Source organism: Ochotona curzoniae, unplaced genomic scaffold (genome assembly GCF_017591425.1).
Source record: "Ochotona curzoniae isolate NIBS_2020 unplaced genomic scaffold, NIBS_Ocur_1.0 scaffold_3835, whole genome shotgun sequence".
Taxonomy (NCBI): Eukaryota; Metazoa; Chordata; class Mammalia; order Lagomorpha; family Ochotonidae; genus Ochotona; species Ochotona curzoniae.
Genome location: NW_024467114.1, coordinates 19,499,289 through 19,522,555, shown reverse-complemented (window position 1 = coordinate 19,522,555; position 23,267 = coordinate 19,499,289). Strand labels below are relative to the sequence as shown.

At 44.6% G+C, this 23,267-nt stretch overlaps 1 protein-coding gene across 3 annotated transcripts in view; it reads right to left on the bottom strand.

The window, feature by feature from the left end:
• Positions 1-23,267, bottom strand: part of ELMO1 (engulfment and cell motility 1) — a 489,334-nt gene that overhangs the window by 288,088 nt on the left and 177,979 nt on the right. For 2 of the 3 annotated variants that reach the window (XM_040964658.1, XM_040964659.1), the window contains 6 exons: positions 22,107-22,206; positions 16,823-16,974; positions 14,579-14,657; positions 8,939-8,989; positions 5,604-5,726; positions 3,794-3,925 (listed from right to left, as the gene is read on the bottom strand). In XM_040964658.1, the coding sequence (XP_040820592.1) occupies positions 3,794-3,925; positions 5,604-5,726; positions 8,939-8,989; positions 14,579-14,657; positions 16,823-16,974; positions 22,107-22,206 (637 nt within the window). Of the gene's footprint in view, positions 1-3,793; positions 3,926-5,603; positions 5,727-8,938; positions 8,990-10,358; positions 10,404-14,578; positions 14,658-16,822; positions 16,975-22,106; positions 22,207-23,267 lie in introns of all 3 variants that reach the window. The other variant, XM_040964657.1, reaches the window with a different exon arrangement.

Below are 23,267 nucleotides of genomic sequence, written 5' to 3'. Positions count from 1 at the left end.
AGCACAAAGCCACACAGACTGCGGGAGGTGGGACACGGTCACACTCTGAGAACTGGACCTAGAGGACAGGCCTTATCTGACTGCACCTGCCAATACACAGGCTGGGACATTCCAAACTTTTGCAAATCCAAGAACAGCCTTACAAAGCACCAAGAAGGGTCAGAGTCGCGCGGGACGTGACATGGTAAGCTGCCCGGGGTGTGGCGCTGAGAAGGAAGCAGGGCACTGTCTTCTCTAGGATGTCACAGTTATTAAACTAGTCTCAGTGGTCCCTTCTGCTTTGGAAAAGGTGCCTTTGATGTCCAGGTGTGTGCACCCCACAAACAGGGAATGGAGGCGTCACTGGTTCAGTGCACCATGGCAGGTGCTGGTAAGGTGATCTGGTCAGGCCCTCAAAGGACCTTTGAACAAGAAAAGCTGCTGGCAACTTTTGCAACTGAGGAAACCAGTTCCCCTGCAGGCTAAATGAGTAACTCACTGGCCCCTGGCTCAGAAGTAGGAAAGATGAAGTTACAGCTTGAACCCCCAGTGAACTTCCACGAATTGAATTTTATTTCAAAGACAGCCCAGAGGTTTTCCACGCCTCAAATCATTCCTTCACGTGCAGAAAGGAACAGAATAGGCAAGACTACTCCTTTCAGGAAGCAGAGGCAGAGCTCTGCCAGGTGCACCCGGCTTTCCTGGTAAGACCCTGAACAGGCTCCGCCAGCTTGGCGTGTTTTCTGCAAGATGGCCTCTAGGTGGCGCAGCGGGCGCACAATGCCCTTCCCCAGGCTTCTGTATTTCCAGCTGGTTGGATATTGTTCAGAAGCAAAAATTGTGCTTGCCCCAGTCGCTGGCTCGTTTTCTGCATGAGAAGTCATGACTAGCTTCTGCAACCTTTCAGCTCGCTGACACAAGACCCCTGCGCCTCGGAGAATTTTCACAAGGAATGGAAAGTGAAAACTTGGGCTAACTCCCTGAAAGGACTTCGTAACCCAGTTCACGAGGAAGGGAAAGCACAAGTAGTAAAAGCCTTAAAAATCACACTAAATTTATCCTATTTTTTTTAAAGACTATCATTTCTCATAAAACACTCATGAAACAGACTACTTACAAGACAGAAATCTATTCCAAGAGCAACCTGGAGGAATTCACGACATTGTGAAAACAGACAAAGCTTCCACTGAGAAAAAACTGCTCCTCCCGTGGCCCGTGGTGCGCCCTCCTGATTTCATGGAAGCCTAGTGCTTGCCAATGAGAAAGCAGCTGTCCCCCTGCACTGCCGCCCTCCGTGTGTCACCAATATCCAGCAGCTAGGAGAGTCCCTTCCCTCCAAGGGTGGACTCTGGCATCCCTGCCCTGCCCCCCAGACAACCAGCACAACTTTGGGCAGAGACACAAATGACCCTGAAATCAGTACGTGGGAGGAACTCAATTGTGCATTTTCTGTTTGGTTCAGAGGAATCCCAGCCTGGAGGAGAATCCCCAGGCTCCACACCGGGGCACATAGCAGAAACACACATGCCTCTATCTTTTCCACGGCAATTCCGTTACGGCGTGAGGGCAAAGGGCGTAGGGATATACCTTGCTCTCCCCACACAAGTCAAACTTAGAAGGAAGAGGAAGGTGAGGTAGAATGTTGAGTGCACCTGTTTTCCTGGCCTGTGCCTCCTGGGAAAGTGTTCTTCCAACAGAAGGACAGGCACCTACCCGCCTTGGTGACAAACACAACAAGGATACACGTCCCCTTGTCTAGCAGCCACGGTAGTTTTTGCTAATGTTTGAAACATGTATTTAATTTTGAAAACTCACATGAAATGTCATGTTCAAACTATGCATTGTGATCACTCAAAAAGGCCATCAGAGGACCTGGCGTGGTAGCATAGTGACTAAAGTCCTTGCCTTGAACGCGCCAGGATCCCATATTGTTGGCGGTTCATATCATGGCTGCTCCACTTCTCATCCAGCTCTCTGCTTGTGGCCTGGGAAAGCAGTCGAGGATGGCCCAAAGCCTTGGGACCCTGCACCTGCATGGGAGACCCCGAAGAGGTTCCTGGCTCCTGACTTAGGATCGGCGCAGCTCCAATCATTGGGGGCTACTTGGGGAGTGAACCCAACGATGGAAGATCTTCATCTCTGTCTCTCCTTCTCTTTATAAATCTGACATTCCAATAAAAATAAATAAATCCTTTTTTTATTATTTAAAAAAAGGCCATCGGATTGCTTCTCTAAGGAAAGTCTGCATGCTGAGGATGATATGCAGTCTTTCTAAAATGTTCGTTATTCCTCCAGTGACTGGACCAATATGAGACATGCTCACAAGACTTACAGTGATGAACCAAAAACATGCCCTCTCCCTTGCCAGCTTGCAGTTCCGCCAGCCCCTGTGCCCCTGTTAGGGTAAAATGGCCCCTCCTGATTTCAACACTCAAAGCTCCCAATCACTACCAACATGCATGTGGTGCTCTAGGAACAACACAGCAGGGACACAGTCAGAGCGTCTCAGCTTGCCTATTTCCACTGCGATGTAGCTAAAGAAACACCACAGTCAGCCTGATCTACTGCAGGGTAAGTGGGAATTCCTTCATGTCTGCAGAAACCGGCCTGACAACACCGGAAGCCCAACAATGCATACCACACAAGGATGGTTCGGCAAATGGATCCCGACAATGCAATCCCAGACAAAAACCCTGGGCAGCGAGAATTACAGACTCCACTGGGAGCCTTCCAGCACTGAATCATTCAGTAAAATAGGCGGCCATGGTAAAATAAACCATCGTACCTCCAAACAGGGAACGACTCCTAGGTTACAATACACGGGCACAGGTGCACCGAGATGGCAACTTTTCCAAAGAAAGTTTCCATAAAAGACAAGGTGTCTCCAAAAACATAAAACACTCACCACTGTTGTCATAGTATGTGTGTGTTGTCATAGTATGTGTCTACACAAAGTGTATTTATTATAGTCACATGAGAGCAATTCAAAAGGTCCAGAGAAAGACAGGATAATGTGCATTTTCCAAACTTTGTGGAGACCCCATTAACACATACACACTTAAACAGGCATGTGTGTGTGTTGTGTGCTCAAGGAATAATAGCTGCAAGCACAAAAAACGATCCCTGCCAACTTCTTACGCCTGTTGTTCATGAAGGAACCTGAAACGGACAGCCAGCTTTACACCTGCAGGAATCAGAGACCAGCCCAAGGGCACTCAGACTGCATGGTGATGAAGACAAGCAAACACAGCAGATGGTGTTCGGGACAAGCTGTGCTTTGATTTAGGAACTGGAAAAAAAAAAATCTAAGAGGCGGTCCATCAGCATTCCTTAGCAAGATAAAGCTCTTATAAGAAAACACATCGCATAAATCTAATCACAGTTAAATTTCAGGAAACTTCTGCTTTGCTTTTGCTGTGTGATCCCACCCCACAGACACCACGGCCCATCTGACTCAGGGAGAACCTCCTCACACACCAGGAGGGCAGGGGCAGTGACACTGAGTCGCATTCCAGCCTAACTATTCCCGTTCCACGGAACCGGGACTGCATAAACACACACACCATTAGTCACACTTGGGCAAGTTCTTCCACTTCTCCGCAGCCAGAAGAGCGCTTCATGTTAACCATGCTTAAACCAGCTCAACATCTGGACATGTGGAAACTATTTTGCAAAGCACAGGAGGACCACACGCTCTGATGTGGCTGAGGTCACCCCCCCACACACACACACACAAGTCCCCAGGGGCAGAGGGGAGGTGCAGGAGGCAGGGCTGGGGCTGGGAGGAGCAGCTCACAGCCCAGGGCTTACTCACAATGAAGCCAAGTTTCTTGTAATCCCGAGTGTACATGGACTTGCGTTTCTCCATGCTGCCACTGCTATTGTTGGGTTCAGACTCCGCATCGAAAGCGATTCTTCGAAGTTCAAATATGATGTCCCTCTGAGCCTGAAAAGAGTTAGGGAAGAGAAAAAAAAAAAAGGAGGTGGGGGAGAGCTGCTTTAGTTGTGCTGATGTTCCAGAGTTTAAGTCATTGCATCAGAAAAACAAAAACCAGACAGAAGACCACCAATGTTCTCCGGCGGCCCTTATCAGGCTGGCTGCCTCCTGCCTCTCCCTGCTGGACGTCCTGGCTTTACGCCGCAGTTACCCCTGTGGCCAGCTTACTTGGAGGGCTGATCCCCACTGCCAGCGCAGTCCCCAGACAAGGGCCCCGACGCCAAGGGGAGGCTGTGTTTGGAGCAGGCCAGCCTGCAGAGTCTTGTACTGTTGGAAACCAGAAGCAGTATTCACAGTACACTTGCTCCGAAGTGACTTAGTGGAAACAAACAGAAGAAAAACAAAAGGCCAAAAGTTGGAAACTGTCCTACGTGCACCCGGGAGTGACTGGGAGAACGCAGTGTGGTACAGACTCACTTGGCGCAGAAGTTCAGGAAAGCGGAATTCACGACGTGTGCATTTTGGTGCACACAAAAATTCAAAATCCACTTATACCAGAGGGACTTCAGCATCACAATATGCATGGATGTTGAAGATACTGAACTCAGTGAAATTAATCAGATCACAGAGGCAAACGCTGTCTCATCCCATTCCTGTCAGCTTCCTAGAAAGTCCCAGAAAAAGCAAGTAGAGTCGGTGGCCACCAAGGGCAGCAGTGAAAGCAGAGTAACTGTTTCCAAGAACAGAAACTCAGCTTTGGAAGCGGATGGTGCCAATGATTTCACGACACTGTGAATGTATTTAAGGCCACTAAACCACACATAAAATGGTTCAGATGGAGATTTTTGTTAAACGTTAAGTATCACAACAAACAACAAACAAAAATTTGTAATGAGCTAGTGCAAGGGGAGGCAGCTAAGACAACTGCTTCTCATAAAGATACCCTGCCCTCCATCACTGTGGTATAGAAACACAGTCATCCCCCTGAGGTGACCAACCTAAGGACATGGGGCACAAGTGCTGGCTTCGCCAAGCCTCTCCGTCCTCCAGCCTCACGTGGCCACACGCCAACAGCCACCCACTTCCAGGTTCAGTCCCTAACTGCGACGGATCGGGCCCTCATGTGTCAATCAGGACCATCTTCCTTCCCAGGGCTGCAGCCCTGCTCTAGCAGGCTCCCAGCTTTGCCTTCTCCCTGCCCTCATCCTCCTCACATGTGGCCTTTTGGATGTAGATGTCCCTTGTTGGTCACAACAACCAGAGAATTCCAGCAAATAATCAACCGACAAAACACCAGCCCGGAAACTGCATCTAAACTGAGATTGGCCCTTGCCACCAAGCACTGCATAATGGCAGTTACTTCCTCCATCTGCACAGTCAGGACCACACAGCGCTCCCTGGCCCATAACGCCTGGGAGCTGGACTCCATGGCTATTGCCCCTGAAGGTAACCCAAAGGCCATGATGTGTGGCCATGCAACATCAGGCTTTCTCATCCCATAAAGGAAGAATATGCAAGTATTTGGGGCCCAATGGAAGAAGTCATTTAGGTTATTCTCAGACCCAAGATTCAGTTAGATGTTAAAGCTGGCAAGCTGTGAGATAACCATGGAACACCGGTATCCTAATCTATGAATGCCTGGTTTCCTTGCCTCATGGGCTTTCCCTGCCGTCCAGTGGGTACTCACCTGGTCCTGGGGGTCCATCTTGGTCATCATCCTGTCTTCCAGGAGGTTAAAGGTGAGTACTTGCAGAACATATAACTGATGCGCCATTTCATTGTTGATAGCCCGCTGAGCTCGGATGACATGCTAGAAGAAGGATCACAGAAGACACCTTTAAAAACCACAAAGAAAGAGGCACCAGTGCTGCAGCGGGCACAACCACTAATTGTGGCATCAGGATCCCATATGGGAAAGGGTCCATGTCCTGACTGTTCCACTTCCAATCCAGCTCCTTGCTAACGTACTTGGGAAAGCAGTGGAAGATGGCCCACATCCTTGGGCCACCCCACCCACATGGAGACCCAGAAGTTGTTCCTGGCTTGAGAGCAGCACAGCCCCCACTGTTGTAGCTATTGGAGGAGTGAATCAGCAAATGGAAGCACTCTTTCTCTCTCCCTCTCTCTCTCCTCTCTCTCTCTTTCCTACTCTGTAACTTTCCCTTTCGAGTAAAGACATAAATAAACATATTTTTTAAAAGCCAGAAAGAAATTAAGAAAAAGAGGAGGGAAGGGATAGAGGGAAAAACAGAGAAAGAGGAAACAAGCAATAAACAGAAGCCCTCGTCACTGCCCAGGAGAAGTTGGGCAGTCCGCCTTGGCTGCCACGGAGGCAGGAACTTGGAGAACCACCAAGAAAGAAAGGTGATCCTGGAGCTTTCCTGTGTGTTTCAGTGCCCAGAAGATTCCTAGTCATTAAGCCTGAACCCAGGTAAGGACCTACTGCATGAGCGGGGAAGTATAAGGGGCTCTGGATGGGGACTGGGGCTCTGGATGGGGACATGTAATTCAGAGAAGGGCCCTAAAACGAGACAACTGCGAAAGGAGCGAGCTGGCCCTGCCATCAGAAGCAACTCCACTGTCTTCTCCTAGGTGACCGCACTTGAAATGGGAAGATGCTTCCAAGGAAACCTCCAATAGCACGGTCCCCACCAGCTCTGCAGCTCAATGCCTAGAGCACATCCCAGGGTCATCAACCATCATAACAACATACTGACCACACGCTTAGGTTGCTACTGTGCTCGCCAGTTAGCAACAAAATGAAAAATAAAATAATCCTTCCCCATAGTAACGGGACTGAAACTGGAACCAATATAACACAAGCAGGGAGACTGCAGGGGTAGGCCTCTTGCTCACACAAGAGCTGAGTGGAATCATTGTCTAAGTCAACACCACGGCCCACCCTACATCCTCCTGGCATAGCTCTTGGTTGCAGCTTTCAAATGCCCAACAACCAGGTAATGTGGCAAGACATCCATCACTCATGTCTGCTGTGCATGCGCTGGACACAGTCATGTCTTGCTATCTGCCAGGGCACTTTTTTGGGGGACTCCATCACTGCCTGTGGGCAGACTGCTCTGAAGTGAGAGTTCAGTACATGTCAAAGCTTCCCACAATGGGAAAAAAAATTGCCATGCAGTGAGGACTGCTGGAAATCGAAGTGTATAAGGTACTGTGTGGGTGCCTCTCAACCTAGCAAGCACCTGGACTCCATTCCATGGCTGGACACACCATACTAGGACAGGAGATTCAAGAAGAGCAAAATGGAAGGAAGAGAGGAAAGTAGCACAATACAGAGTCACTGATCCAATGAGCCGGGGGTGGGGGAAAGCTAGAGAATGCGATGGGGAGGGATCCAACTCCACATGCTTCAATGTTCAGAATGGATGCCAATGGATGTGGGAGCATCCATGGCAATCTGAAAGTATCTACACCTTGAGTACCAACCTGGAGCTTGTAGCTCATAACAGTCACCAAATGGAGCAAACTGACCCTGTGATGCCGTGACCACTGCTGTCCTTCCACACACTCATTTCTCTGGGCTTCTAGCCCTCAATGCCACCAAGATTAATACCAACTATAGGCTAAGACGGTCTAACTACACATTCCAAACCTTTATCTCCCCATTTTCCCTCTCCTTGCACAAACACCTACACCAAAACACACTTCAATATAGCATCTATTTTCATTGAAATCCACTGTAAAAAAAATAATCAAAGTGTGAATCCTGTACTTCCCACATAATCAGAAGTTTCAAGCAAGACTTAGTTCAGAGTATGTGGGTGGGAGTTTGGGGGTGAATGGGGGAAGTTTGTCATCTTGATTCTCTCCAGCTTTGATGGTCAAAAACTTAAAATCCTACTTCCTCACACACTGCATTCCTTACCATCGATCTTGGGCACCAAACATGTGTTTCCTGTTGCCCACAAGGAGCTTTAACTTTTTTATAGCTTCCTTGCATCAGACCCCATGTGTGTACATGTGCATGTGTGTGCCTGAGCCAGGGGTTCCAGTCTTCCTCAGTCAGGCTCCGGGACTCGGGGTCCCTACCACCAGGCCCTGATGGTGCAGGATCAAGTGCCAGATACTCCAGAATCCACTGAATTTGAACTAGCCAATCCCAAACTGCTTAATCAGCCTTCTTGGATTCTCTCATTCCTTTCCTTAAAAGCCACAAAAAAAGATTTGCTTCCATTTTCCGATGACCTGCTCAGGTGCTTCCCCAAGTGGCCCTCTTCTTGGTGGATTATAAAGAACAGCAAGGCTGTCATCCCTTTTGTGGACTTAAGTTTACCTGAATAATAATAAAACCTACATCTTACAGGGTGTGTGTTAAACTGTAAACTTGCGATTCATTTTTGGAATCACACAACCAGAAATGCTTTTTCTTTCCCCTCCCCATTCCTCTATCTTCCTTCCTCTTCCTCTTCCTTTTAAGCAGGCACATCAACCAGACCGCTGGTCAGGCCTCAGGAAATCCTACTCCTGGTTCATTCCCAAGCATTTGCAGCTAACCATTTAGGGCTTCTTTCCCACCAGGGCTTACGGCCGTTTCTACACTGCCACGAATGCCTGTTCTGCCCGCCTTCCTTCTTTCAGAAGATCAGGCAAAATAACAGTCAAAATTTCAGGGCCTCTCACAGCGTCATGTTGCTTCCTCATTAAAACCACTAACAATCTCAGATCGGGGAACAGAGGAAGAGCCAGAGCTTCGGATTCTCCTCCAGGCGGAGCTGAAAGCCCTGAGGAATGTAAGGCAGCCTGAGGACCCTTGCTGCTGAAGCAAGGTCCTGCTGCATTCCTTCCAGTTCCAGACTCCTGCTTCCAACCACGAGAGGCAACTCCCGCAGGAACGCCCCGTTTCTTTATCCAAAAGCCAACTGTTCCCTCCTTCCCAGGTCCTGCTGCTTCACCACAGCAGCAGGTCACCATGGAGCAAGCCACGGCTCTCGACCGAAGAGGAGAAGCATAAACCACCCAGGCTATCCCCCAGCCAGGCGGCCACATCACCTCGGTACTCACCGTGAGAATGATGGAGCGCAGCTGCTTCTGAGCCAAAATGTTTGCCATCTCCTGAGGAACAGAAACGTACACACACAAAGGCTTAGGATACACAGAGGGCAACACGGCCCAAAACGCCCTTCCCCCAGGTGGGACTTAATAACTGGGTATCAGCAGTATTTCTTCTGAGAGAATGAACCTCCAACAGGCAGTGGTGTTCATGTTACTTTTTGAATGCTCTCTTGAGCTTATAAAAGCTATATTCAAAAACAAAAGGAGGAAATCTGGTACCTGCAATTCTATTTATTTGTTTGTTTGATCTGTTTTTGCTTTTAGGAATTTCCTCCTTCCAGAAAGAAGTGAGTGCTGAACAAAAACCAAACATTGCAGCCAGAACGACGGCTCTCCAGCAGGGGGCTCACTGTGTTTTGCTAGAGCAAGTACTGAAAGCTTTGGCCAAAAACATCACATACTGAGTTAGACGGCCATGACCATGAAGACCTAAGTTTCCTGGCTGCCAGCTTATCTCCATCCACACAAAATCAAAGCAGACAAAGGTCTTGAAAAAGGCCACAGAGGTGAACTGAGTGGCATTTTAGTGAAAGGACAGTGTCTAGCCCAATGGCCGAGCTCTTCCAGAGCAGAGCAGACTTCAGCTCTGCTGGGCCTGACAGCCACAGGCCGTGCCTTGAATTTGGCATCCCTCAACATGGCGAAGAAGACTGGCAGACAATTTTATTAAATTATCCACGAGGTTTCTTTTCTAAATATTCACAGTTGAAACACAGTCCTAGCACACACATTCAAAAAGTAAAAATACTGCTCACATTCAGGAAGATCGCAGAAAGCTGCACTGTGATGGGGAGCACTTTTGGTACTGCTAATCCCACTGAGAAGAAAGGAAACTAAGCTATGATCATGAACAAGCATTTAGGGCAGGTGTTTGGCACAGTGGTTAAGATCCTGTTTGTAATACCCACATCCCGTATCAGACTGTGCAGGCTCATCTCCTGGCTCCTCCTTCCTGCCGATGAGCACCCTGGCAGGCAGCAGGTAGGTGATGGCTGCAGGTGTCTGGGTCCCAGCCACCCACACAGGAGAGCCACGTGGGCTTTCTGTCTCCTGGCTTCAGCCTGACCCAGCGCTGGGCTGCCTTGGTCATTTGGGAAGTGAAGCAACAGACAAAAGATATTTCACTGTCCATGTCTCTGTACACCTAACTTTCAAATAATTAGAAGATAACAAATAAGTAAAAACAAAAGTTAAATAAAAATCATGAATTCTACCAAGGTTAAAATAAATCTTCAGAAAGCAAGGATAACCAAAAACACGAGAAGTAACCACTGGGGGGGTGGGCAGCAGCATAGGAGCAAGGACAGACAGTAGCACCACGGGAGAACAGCGCCCTCTTATGGTGACAAAGGGAACGCGGATGACTTACAGTCAGTGGACACCCAAGGATGTCAACATTGCTCTCTGCATCAACCTAGGGGCATCAGCGCCACCACAGAGAGGAAAGCAAGCAGGAGAGAAGAAAGGGTGGGAAGGCAGAGCGCTCTGTTAGACGTTGGCAGCTTTCTTTGAAACCTCCCGCCCCCACCCCTGCTGACCCACCGCATTGACAAGCGAGCAAGCACCATAAGGTGACTCAGAAAAATCTAGATGTTTGCAACTTGAACTGCAATAGCACATCCTGCATGCTCTTGGAAGCAAGAAAGTGGGGACCTTGACCATTCAGAAACAACAATAATAACCAAGAAACAACTTCGCTTTACACACTGGGGAGAGAGCAGTGGCTGTCTTTTCCATCTAAACAGAAAAGCCCATTGGTTTATTTCTGTTTCTTTCTTATTTGTCCTTGGACCAGATGACAAAAGGCCCAAAGGACTCCAGAGTTCTTTTCATTTCTTTTCTTTTGCAAAATGAAATTACTGCACAATAGTCACATTAACAGCAACAACAACAATAAAAATAAAACCATATTCTTCTTTGTGCCTATTTTAGTACAATGCTTTAGAAGGTACTCAAGTTAGTAGAGACAATATATTTACAACATCCAACAGAGCAATTATTGTAATTATCTGCTTACACTATTTATCTTCCATTCAAGACTGCGGGCTCCTCACAAGCACATACAGAGACCAATTTATACTTCTTTACTTTTCAAGCCTGAAGTATAATTTCTGAGATAGGTCAGAAATAAACGTTTGATAGGAAAACAAACAAAATATTTGGGACCTCCTTCTAAGGATGGTAACTCGGTCAGAAAGAAAACAGAAACATTCTTATTGTCTAGGATTTTTTTTTTTTGCACTATTTAGAAAGCTGGCTTAATAAGCATGAGCATTGATAGCTGACTGTTATAGCATTACAGTGATATAGAAGTATAGAAAGTTGCACATGTACATTTAGATATACTGATATGGAATGATAACATAAAACATAGCTTAACTTCGAAAATACACTTAATGCAATCAGCACATTTGGAATGGCCACATATGCTGGAAAATGATCTACGTAGGAGAATGTCCACATCAAGCAAGGCAGTAAGTGGCCCCACAACAGCCACAAGAGTAGGAGTTCTATTTCTGCAAAGCCCAGTAGGGGTGTCTTTCAGTCTTCTTTTTAACTCCATCTTTTCTGAATTTTCTACTCAGTCTTTCTCTCTGTCTTTTCATAACATTTATCAAAACAACAGAGATGTGCAGGGATATCTGAAACTAATCATGCCAACGTACTTGCCTTTAAAAAAGTAGACTGGATGATGCAAGTAGTTGTAAGAGAAAGAATGCATTTTCCCATCTAAGAGCAAACCTCCTCCCCTAATCAACCCCATGCACCCTCCCTCCATGACAAGGTATGGGAAAACGAAACAAGAAAACCTTCTCGTAAGGTGAGAATGAAATAAAACCACAAAATACCAAACACTGACCACCATGCTGAGAAATCAGAGATCCCTAATAACACTAGCACTTTTGGCAAACGTTGGTGTTTTTCTCTTTGACCAAAACAACCAGAACTTTTAAAGTTTCCATGCCATATGCCAATAACAACGTCAATGTCAAATCTACACTAGCTAAAAATTTAACTTCCTTGGACAAAGACGTACACCGTTAGCTGGTGATACCAGTTATATCAGTTTGTTTAAACTTGTGCTTAAGTGGCCTTCATCGACCTTCTAACAGCAAATAGAACTCAGGGTGAAATTTGAAATCATTTTTTTAGCTAACTCTCATAACTCACTGAAACTTTTTAAACAATTTGAAAATCATAATGTTCCCATTATTTTGGTGATCTAGAGTTTTCATTTTGTACTTTAAAATGTCTACATCAATTCAGAGGCTTACAACTATTTTGATTTCAAAGATTGAATTAGAAATACAATTCTTCACACATTTCTGCAGGATTACATATACTATTCCTTAACTAGATTATTTTCTTATATACTTAGACTACTCTTTACAGTAGTTTATTACTGTCACTGACTTATTGGATCAGATTCTATTCTGTCCATCTTATGCTGCAAACTCTTCAAAAACAGATTTGTTCCACAGAATCCAAGCCTAGTATCATATTGCAATTCCACTATTACCAGTGTTCTGACGTCAGTAGAAATGAACATATTATTTTTATTTGATCATGTTTATGAAACTCTCATTCAACAAATTAGCAGGAGTGCTTGGTGTAAAGTAATATGCAAAATGCACACATCTTACTCATTGGTCTAGATTCAGAGATCCAAGTGAGATCATGGCCCCTGGGGAAAACAGGAACTTGCATTTCATGTAATCTAACCCCTTCTTCCACAGATGGGGAAACGAGACTTCCAAGAACCCAGGCCACATGCAGCCTCCTTGACCCCTCACATTCCACACTCAGCAACTATGGGGTTTGGCCAGACACCCTGGGTCAGGGCAGCAGAAGATTCAAGCTCCTCCCCTCCAATGACAAAGAGCTGCCAGCCAATTTCCTGGACTGTCTAAGACAGATGGTCTGAGTTTAATATTTAGACACAAACATTACAGGGGAAGCCCCACCCATTACACTGTCTCAGATCTACAAAAAGAAAAAAAAAAGAAACAACTCTTAAAAAACCCAGCCACACCCATGTGGAGTTTAGAAAGCCAAAAAACCCAAAGCTGATCTCATAGAAGTTAAAAGTTTAGTGCTGATTAACAGGAGGGAAAGATGAGAAGTGTTGACTAATGGATCCTAAGTGAAAGCTGGAAAAAAGTAAGAAAATTGGGATTCTATTGCACAGTAAGGTCATTGCAGATAATGTCACTGGCATTACACATCACTCTATCAAAGAAAAAAAACCTGTAAGATAGGATTTTGGATGTTTCCAACATAAAAAAATATCAGATGTTTAGGAAGACAATTATTATTCACCCTGATTCAACATGTGATTATGTGTACATGTATCAAAAGATAGCACGGTATTCCAAAAATATGTATAATTTTTACATGGCTGTTACAATGTTTTAATTTTTAAAAATGTTTTACTTTTGAAAACCCAGTGGGCTAATAGGTCCCAGCCCAGACTCAGGGAGGGCAGGGCCTGGCACTCCTGCCTTCAGCCAACATCAAATCAAACCCCGGGAAAGTAGATAGCAACACAGCTCGTGGTGCAGAACCCCCAGAGAGATAACAAAAAAACTCTAAATGGAAAACAAGCCAGACCCCGCACTTTTACTCCCTGAGGCTTAAAGTCCCTGGGAGTGAAAAAGGACGAAACGACAAAATTCCTGACACTGTACCTAGTAGCGGATGAACCTTCAAAGGCTTCTAAATCAGGATCCGTCATCAAGCCCCCAGCACATAGTCTATTACCGAAAGATGTGGTATTTCCACCAAGTGTCTGAAGAATGTGCATTGTGACTGGGTAACATGTTATAGGAATGTATCACGTAGATGAGAAAAATGAATGGATTTGAGCTGCAACTCAACTTCATGCAATGGCAGAGTTCCAGTTCTTCTCTTCACTGCAATGTTCTCTCCGGATGAGAAAGAACCAAAGGCTCTAGAGGTCAAGTGCACCCTCACATAGATTCACTGGAGGGATCTCCTCTTTCACCACAGCGGAGGGAAAACACACTTTCCAGCCACATTCACACACCTTGGGAAGAAATACCCTGACCAAAGTGCACCTGGGACGCGGGAATGCAGGGAAGCAGCCAGAGACAGCAATCTGCATATTCTCCGCCCTGTCTTCTCTCTTTTCCACCTCACTCCTCTCTGGATCAAGTGTGAATTCTCTGCTGTGTCCCTTTCCCCATCAGGAAAATGGGAACAAAATTTGCCTCACCCAACAAGCCTCCACTGAGAAGGCACGGAAAGTCCCAGGGGCTTCTGACTCAGCTCGCATGGCAGCAGTGGTGCGGCCCTCTCTCCATGCTGTCAGCTTCTTTGTTGGGTTCCCTTGCATGAAAGCCCTCTGTTACTACAATGTGCCTGGCACTCATCGGTGATCAACGGCTTCTCCCTTCCCACCTGCTGGCCCCGGATGTGCCAGTAACCCAGAGCGGTCACCCGGTCACACAGCCAGCTGTTCGGCAGTACCTCCAAGGAGCACCCTGGATGGGAAGGAGAGGGCTCTCTCTGCAGAAATACTTTCCCAGCCTTGAACTCAAGTCTTAACACGAAAACAATGCCACTTACCTGCCTCCTTTCGTCAGGAGCCTTCAGGAAAAGCGCATTAATCACGGCAATGGTATAGGTTTGAATTTCTTGATCCGTCCTGAAAGACCCAGAACATTAGAAGTCAGACCCCAGCAAGTGCCCTCAGCACTAAGAATGCATTATAGCCACCACAGGGCAGGCAGCAGGCTGGCTCTGTCCGCGATAGTAGTAGATGCAGCAATAGTAGCATGGAAGTATGTGTGTGTGGGTGTAACATCTGTCTGATGCATGAAATGTATCAGGAAGTAGTTTAGGCTGTGTCTCCACATTCCTGGGCTTATCTAGAGGAAGCCACTAGTCTCCACATTATATTATGTACTATAAAACTCTATTTCCAATTAGAGGCATTTTTAATAACAAGTCAAGCATCACTCATCTGAAAATATGACATGCTCCACAATTTAAAACCAAGATATTTCATTTTAAGCAAGCAAATACCAAGAAATCCCAAACCTGATACATTTGTGGTCCTAAGCATTTAGGATCAGGGATATTCAACCGGTATTTATGTTAAGCTGTAAGTCAAGCAGAGATAACAAGTAAGACCCAGCACTTAAAGAATGACTCATCAGTCACAAGGAGGGGCATTCTGTCAGGCTGGGAAGAAGCAGAACTGTGGGATGGGACTCAAAGCCTGGTTCCACACCGGCTGGGACAATTTCAAGGGTCTCCCAAGTTCACAGAGTTGCTGTGCAGAGGCTGAAACGAGGCAGTGCATACAAAACCCTGAGCACGGCGTGGTGAAGGACAATCCCTCCGTGTTACAGAAGTGACTGTGAATGAACGTGCATGCCTTTGACCCTGAGAGAGAAGACACCCGCTGTGAAATCATTACATCTCACACTCCGGGAGACGGAAAATTGATGAGCTTTTTCAGAGACCATTCTTGGAGACTTGCTCTCGTTCCTGGTGACTCCAATACACACAGCTTCTGTGACTTACCGTCTAAACCCTGGCCAGTCTTTGCCTCCAGATCAGGGAACAGTTCATGTGCTAGGTGGTGATATCACAGAAAACTAGGGACTACGCCAACGTTCCCACGACCCTAGTGAGGCCCATCAAATCCCCTGAGCTAAAAGAGCAAGGGGCAGGAGCTTCCGAAAGCCAGTGGCAGCCCATTCTCTACACAAAGGCCTGGTACTGAGTATACTAAGGAAACCATAGTAGCCTCCCTGGACATGTATACTTAAGCCATTTTTTTTTTAAAAAAAAGATTTATTTTTATTGGAAAGTCAGATATACAAAGAGGAGGAAAGACAGAGGAAGATCTTCTGTCTGCTGATTCATTCCCCAAGTGGCCGCAATGGCTGGAGCCAATCAGAAGTCAGGAGCCTGGAGCCTCTTTTGAGTCTCCCACATGGGTGCAGAGTCCCAAGCCTTTGAGTCATCCTCGACTGCTTTCCCAGGCCCCAAGTAGGGAATTAGACGGGGAGTGGGGCCGCTGGAATTAGAACCGGTGCCCATATGGGATCCTGGCACATGCAAGGCGAGGACTTTAGCCACTAGGCTACTGCACCAGGCCCTACTTAAACTATTTGTGGATTCTGCAAGGCACTCTAGTATCCTGACAAATCCCCTTTCCCATGTAAGGTAGCACACACCATATGCTGCCACCAGCAACCTGTGAGAGCTTATAAAATAGCATCGCACCATGGAATCCTCCTCTGGTTGTTATCATCTGAGGCAGTCTTACTAGGTACCTAAGAGTGAAAACCCCTGAACACTACAGGCTAACAGAGCAGCTTCTCCCCACGGTACAGCTCCAACTGCTAGGAAAAAGAAAATCCACATATACTATATTACAAAAAAAAAGGTCACTGTAGGATCTTCCAAGCTAAGGAATAAGCTTGCATTTAAAAATCCCTAGCTAAAAGTGTGCCTAAGGTAAAATTTCCACATAACTATGAAAATGTAGCTATGTGTCACAGAAAACACCGTTTATAACATCAGGGGGCGATTCTGTAAACAATTTATGCGAACAAATGTCTCATTACATCTCATGAAGGAGAACTCTACCAAAATCTACCAACATTCTTGAAACTAATACTTCTCGGAGGGAAAGAACAGTGCCCAGAACAGACAAAGAGCTTACCAGAGGTGGGGTTACAACAGCACATCAAGACTCTATTTCATTTAATCAAACCAATATGGAATGTTCCCAAGGGCACTGCCACATCTGTGTGTCAAGCACAGTACCTCCCAGAGAGGCCTTAGCAAGCTTACCCTTGAAGATGTGGAATGAGCTGGCCAATAGTGATCTCTTGCGCCACCTTCTGGTAGAGGTCATGGCTATTGAGCACCATGGACTCCAAAATGGCCAAGGACCGCTGAAGGATGGAGATGTCAATGGCTGACTTGTTCACAAAACTTGCGATCTGCAAATCCAAGACGGGACACATTTCACGGGCTGCTCTTACTCAGTGGAACAGAGAAGAAGAGAACCAAAAATGTCAGCTAGGATCCCTTAGGAGACATAAGACACGAAAAATGCTGGAATTACAGGAAAAATCCCAAAAATTCATGGAGTCCACACCAATTGTTTACAGCACACTGCAAAGCACAGCTCATCCTATTTAAAAAATTTCACAATCAAGTTCTTTTTTCAAAACAATACATATATTCAAAGGACAATTCTGTGTGGTTTTCCCAAGATGATTCTTCTGGGTTTCAGCTTTCCGGGACAGACAGCTGCAGCAGCAATATCATAGAGCCTGTGTTCCTCTGAGACAATAATTTCAACATACACTCACAGCCATTCCTCTTCAATCCTCAGACTACTCCTCCATACAACCCACGGCGTTTGCATTACTGTTACATGTCCCTGCTACGTTCTTCAGGGGTTCACACACGTCACACTTGTCAACGCGATTCAACTGACAGAACTTCACCGTGACTGGCCACTTTCATGACTGCTAGTCTGAAGCAACAGCCGGCAATCCCCCATTCTTCCCATTACAGTATGGGGCTAAAATAAATTCTTCCTAGCTCTTGAACTTAACAAATAGGAAAGCATCTAAATTAGCAGTGCTAAAAATTAAAATAATAGTTTAAGCTCTGAAATACGTTCCTTAAGGAATTAATCACTAAATCCCCAAACATAATAAATCAGAATGTAAGTGGGAAGTAAATAGGGGTTACAGTAATGGATCGCAGCAATGCAAACACATGGGTAACATAAAGGTTTTATTTTAGAGGCCTCATTAAATGTTATTACTGTCTGTTGACAACTCATACTAAAAGGCCATTATTGAATCAACATAATGACTGCTCTTTAAAAAGCTAAATAACTTTGTTTCATGACAAATACTCTTGTTGCTTCTCTCTTTCAGGACCAGTTTCTGCCTTTCTCCCTTCCATCAACCCCTTCTCCTCATCCCCTCTCCACCCTAGTCTGTGACAAGACGCAAATGTCCCTTGACAACTTCCCGTGAACATCTCAAGTGTGTCTGCCCACAGACTCCCCCGGGGAGAGCAGGGGAGGGAGGTGCAGGTATAAGCACCCCGTTTGGCCCAGAGCTTCAAGGATGTCAGGAGGTGGGGTGAAATGCCACTAACAACTACTGGGACTACAGGCTTTCAAGTTCCAAAAAAGCCCTTCGTTTACAATCCGAAGGCAGGGGGAAAAAAAATGTGAGGATTTAAAGATTCTCAAAAGACTGCTCCAGCCTCCACTCGGGCCTTATAAACTTCCTCAAAGTGTTTACTGTTGCTGGCAAGCCTTTGCCTTAATCTTTCCAGTCTGCTCCAATCCAAGTCTACCACACAAAGACCACCTTTCTTTCGGCATGGCCATCTTTCTCACACAAAAACTCTCACCCTGTGTTCCTGGTTTAATACTTAACTTAGACCTCTGCTAAAGAGAAGAGAAATCCCTAGACTTACCACCCTGCTGCTTTTCACTCACAGCTCTTGGCAGTAGTAACAGAAAGTCAAAAACTCAGAAAGCAGTTCATGGACAATACTTCTGGCTTTGTCTCCACTGATTCTCTCCTTACAATCTGTTTATAGTACATGCATATCTGTCAGGACTCCACGGATCTTGCACCTGTTGCGGATACTGTTAAACTCCTCCCACTCCCCAAGCTTTAGTTATTCAGCCTGTTTACAGTCTTTTAATATTTACTCACTCATTCATTAACTATTCAAAAACATGAATTGCACATGTGCAATATAACAAGCTTACACTGTTTTATGGATCTGGTAGTACGAAGCTGAGCAAGATACACCCAATTTTTAACATTGGGGGCTTTTTGGTCTTGCTGAGACCGATAAGACATTTACTGCGAAATATATTTCACACATACTCCTGGGATCCAAGAAGCACCTCCATTTGGATATTTCAACAAAGCTTAAAAATAGATAGGACAGAAGTCAATCTCATTGTCTCTTACTCCTCCCTTCCCAATTATATTTTCTCTATCTTTTTAAAGCACCCATACCCAATAGAGACTAATAATACACAACACTGGCCACTGGACCAGCTCACACCTGTGTGACCCAAACAGCCTGTTTCAGTTTCCTCTGTTCAAATTTTCCACTGAGTGGAAACACACCACCCAGCTTCATAAAGTTTCTTTTTATACAATTTCCTTTCTCAAAATATTCAATCAGAACTCTAAATGGTTTCTGATAAGAACGTCTTTCTATGATGGGTTTTAAAGTTCTCCCTCTTTCAACAAGCTTGCTCTGATCTGAAATCTTAGCTGTTATGTGGGCATATTTATACTCCACATTTACATCCATTTCTATATATGTCTCCCTCATGAAGCTAATCATTACAGCAATCACTAAACTAATAATTTAAAGTCTTTTAAACTCACCATTTCCATAATTCACTGACATTTGGAACCAATCACTCTGGCAACACTTAACTATGTTATAGACTGAGTGTCTCGCAGACTGCACCGAGCTGAGATCTGCCTGACACAGTGAGCACTCAACTCCAGAGACATATGCACAACTTCGCAGAAGATAACAGTGGTTTGCTGAAACTAACTTTTTATTTTGGCTTTCACTGGTCAGTGATGTTTAGCAGACATTTAAATGATCAAACTCTCACTTACTGATTATTGCTGTTGTGGGTACTCTGGCATTTAGACAGTGAGTCAGCAGATAGAAAACATCTCTGTGTGTCTGTGTGCCGTGTCTTTCTTTCTCTCTCAAATGAAATGAAAATAAATGATTGTCTGGTTAAGATTTCTAATTCTTTTTCCCCTCAATGATCAGCAACACTTTCCTCTGCTTTCAATTTCTTCCTGCTTCCCAGGTGCAAATTTGGTTGACATGGGTAAACCGGCCTAAGCCAGTCCCAGGACAGCTTCCTGAAAGTATGTCTGTATCATGGGAAAAGAGGAAAGAGGACTTAACAGTCATTATATACACAAGTTTGCAGAGTCTGTGGAAAGCACACATCAGGAAAAAAACCATGCATGGATTTCAAAACAGGTTTGCACCAACATAAACTTTCCACTGAATTCCACTTCCTCCACAAACTTCTTAAAGTTCCTTTCTACTACCACTCCATACAGCTCATTCATTTAAAAATGTTAACTCAATATAACAGAAGAATCTCTGGGTAACATTTTTTAAAAACTGATAGGCATCATGGTGGATGAATTTGCAACATAATAAACATTGAGAATGAAAACTTCCATACATTTTCTATCAAAAGAAAAATTAAAACAACCATGGAAAGCACAGCATGTCACTCTCACATTTTAATTTCTCTGGGGACAGATCCATAAACCCTTCAAATTTTTTAAAAGACAGAAATTACTGGGTCTCTACAAGGAAATGGTTGATGTGTATCCAGGAACTGACAATACTTGTGGGGTTAACCCAGGTCCTCCTATACAGCAAGGGTTTCAAGAGCATTTATGGGAAATTTTCCTGCCATGAGAAGGAAATGATGTTATACTTGGCTTAAGGAAACCAACTCACAACACGGATAGTTCTATTATTTTTTCTTTTTTTTCCTCCTCATGTCTTCCTACCCTCTCTTTAAGTAGCCACATATTTAAAAAGCAATAACAACATATACTGGTATTAAGTAATTCCAAGGGTTGTCTTGTTTATGAAATGCTGTAATTTATTACAAAGTTTGTAAGCGAGAAGCCGGCCCCACACAGAACAAAACCAAATAAAGGAATAGAGAGGAGTCAGGAGCTGGCAGAGAAAAATGTATTTCTCTAAAGTGGCATGAATTTGGCATTAATAGGAAGCCAGCTTGAGGCTGCAGAGATAGGCATCTTTTGTCAGCACATTTCCTCGTTGATTTTTGGGCAGATAAAGCTCCATTTAAAAGACAGATGCCTGCATACAATTCTTGGGTTGTCAAAGTGCTGAATTTGGTCCAGCTAATGAATAAAAAGTTAACCTTCAAAAAAAAAAAAAACAAAAAACCAAGTAATTTTCTGATTACTTTTCTTCTTCTCAAATTCATTTAAAAGATTTCCAAGTAACAATCCAAAAGAAGCAGAATAACTGGGAATAAAGAAATCAAATATATTAAATCTGTTTACTTTCTAAAAGCATTTAAGTTTGCACCTCAACTGTATTGAATGTGAGTCTCCATTTTCTTAAGCTTAATATAATTTCTACATTTAATTTTAGTGAGTGACAAACACTTTCTTAAATGGATAGAAAATAAAGCGGTCTCTAACCACTAGTGATACTACATAAAGAGAATACAGATCTATAATTTTTTTCTCCTCATAACCAAAATTTTAATTAAAATGTACTTAAGATCAGTATTACTGCATCCATTTTGCATGTTAATAGCTAATCAAATTCTAAGCATTTATTTCACAGAAATACATTAAAATTTTACTCTGAGCCAAATCCTATGGATCAAGCCATGTAATTACAGCCATCCTACACTCACGGTGCATGGAGAGACAGCCTAGTGCATGACGGATGCACAGAAACTTACTAAGAGCTGGAACAGGCATCTGAGAGCTGTTGGCCAGTTGAACTGGTTGATGCCTGAAGTATTGACTGGTCCATGACCACAAGTAGGCAGGTTCATTCCACTTAAGATGCATGGACCCAGACATCCAGGTATGCATCATTCCCTCACCTCCTTGCTTTAAATCTAGGAACTCAGGACTGTAATGCATTTTGCCTGTTTTTTTGCCCTAGAGACCAGCATGGGGTGGACGGTCTGAGAAAGAACCATAGGGACTCTGTTTAAGTCTGGATGCCAATAAAAGTAATGCTCATGGATGCCTGTGCATGTATTAATCACATGACACACTGATTTCCCTTTCCCTAACTATGGGTGTTTCCATGCAATCGATTATCATCTCCCACCTATGACAACAAAGTGTCACTGTCACAAAGAAGTCCAATGTCATAACTCCTATGTATGTAGTACTCTCACAAATCACACATACCTTTCAAACATAAAGAACCAAAGCACGCAAGAATAAAATCACCTCCAGAGCAGAGAAACACATCCATGAAGGAAAGAAGTGGTGCAAATCTAGGGTAGCAAAAACCACATTACCTTCTTAATGAACGCCACGGAAAACGTATCCCACGACACTATGCCATGGTCCATCAGCTCCACAAAGGCTGTCAGGGTGAAGGACAGCATGTCTCCAAAGCTGCAAAACAGAGGGAAGCCAGAGTGATGGGACCGACATGGATTACCAGAAAGGCAGCAGTGAGAGCTGCCGCAAGGCGAGCACACGCAGAACTTAGGAAAATCACTGGGTGACATAGTCACATATCCCGGTGACTGAGCGCGAGGACAGAATGACCAGGTGAGTGGGGCTTCAATCTAACAGTTCTGGCCTCCCACCATCTGTTAGAATGGCGTGCTGGCTACCCCCGGACAACTCATTCAGCCTCTCTGAAATACTGACCAACGATAACACCTCTTCCGCCAGCCGGCTGCTGGTGGAGCATTTAATATAGTCAAAGTAAATGAAACCCTCAAGTGAATCTCAGAATGAAAAATCAGGATGGCCAGGAGAGGGTAGTGTGATTCTTTTGTTGGCCACAAGTACCCAGAGGGAAGATTAATGTGCAATCTTCTTGGAAAAGATTCAAGTAGTCCATATACACCTCTATATGTTTACAGAGACACAGGCGTCCGCACATCAATGCATTCACTTTGATGTCACCTTAGCCAACATCTCTCTCCCACTAATAGGTTTTATGAAATCTCTGTGGAGATGATGACTGCATATAATGATTTTGCTGTTCATCAAAAGGGAGAAAGCTGTGGAAGAGATCTAATCTAATCCAAAGAGATATAAGGCAGGCTCAGGTAAGAGAAGTGTGCTCCCAGAACACTTAGTAAACCATAGCCAGTACATTCAAGGGAGCAATTGAACAGATACACAGAATCTTGTCCAGATGTTCATCTTCCTTGTCAGTTATGGAACTCCTCGATTTCAACCAATGACCTTTGAGATAAATACTCACTCTCGAATATATTATGCCATGTCAATGAGGATGTCTACACGGCATGAGGCCATAACCCAAATTCCTATACCCGTTGGCTATTTCGAGTTTTATCCTGCAGAGTCATGCAATGCTATTACTGATACATTGCAAAGTACCCTACCAAATTTAGATTCAACCTTGTCATCCATTTTCAATTAATACAATAGAAAGAAGTTGCACATTAAAAAAAAAAAACTCCATTTCTCTTTGGATT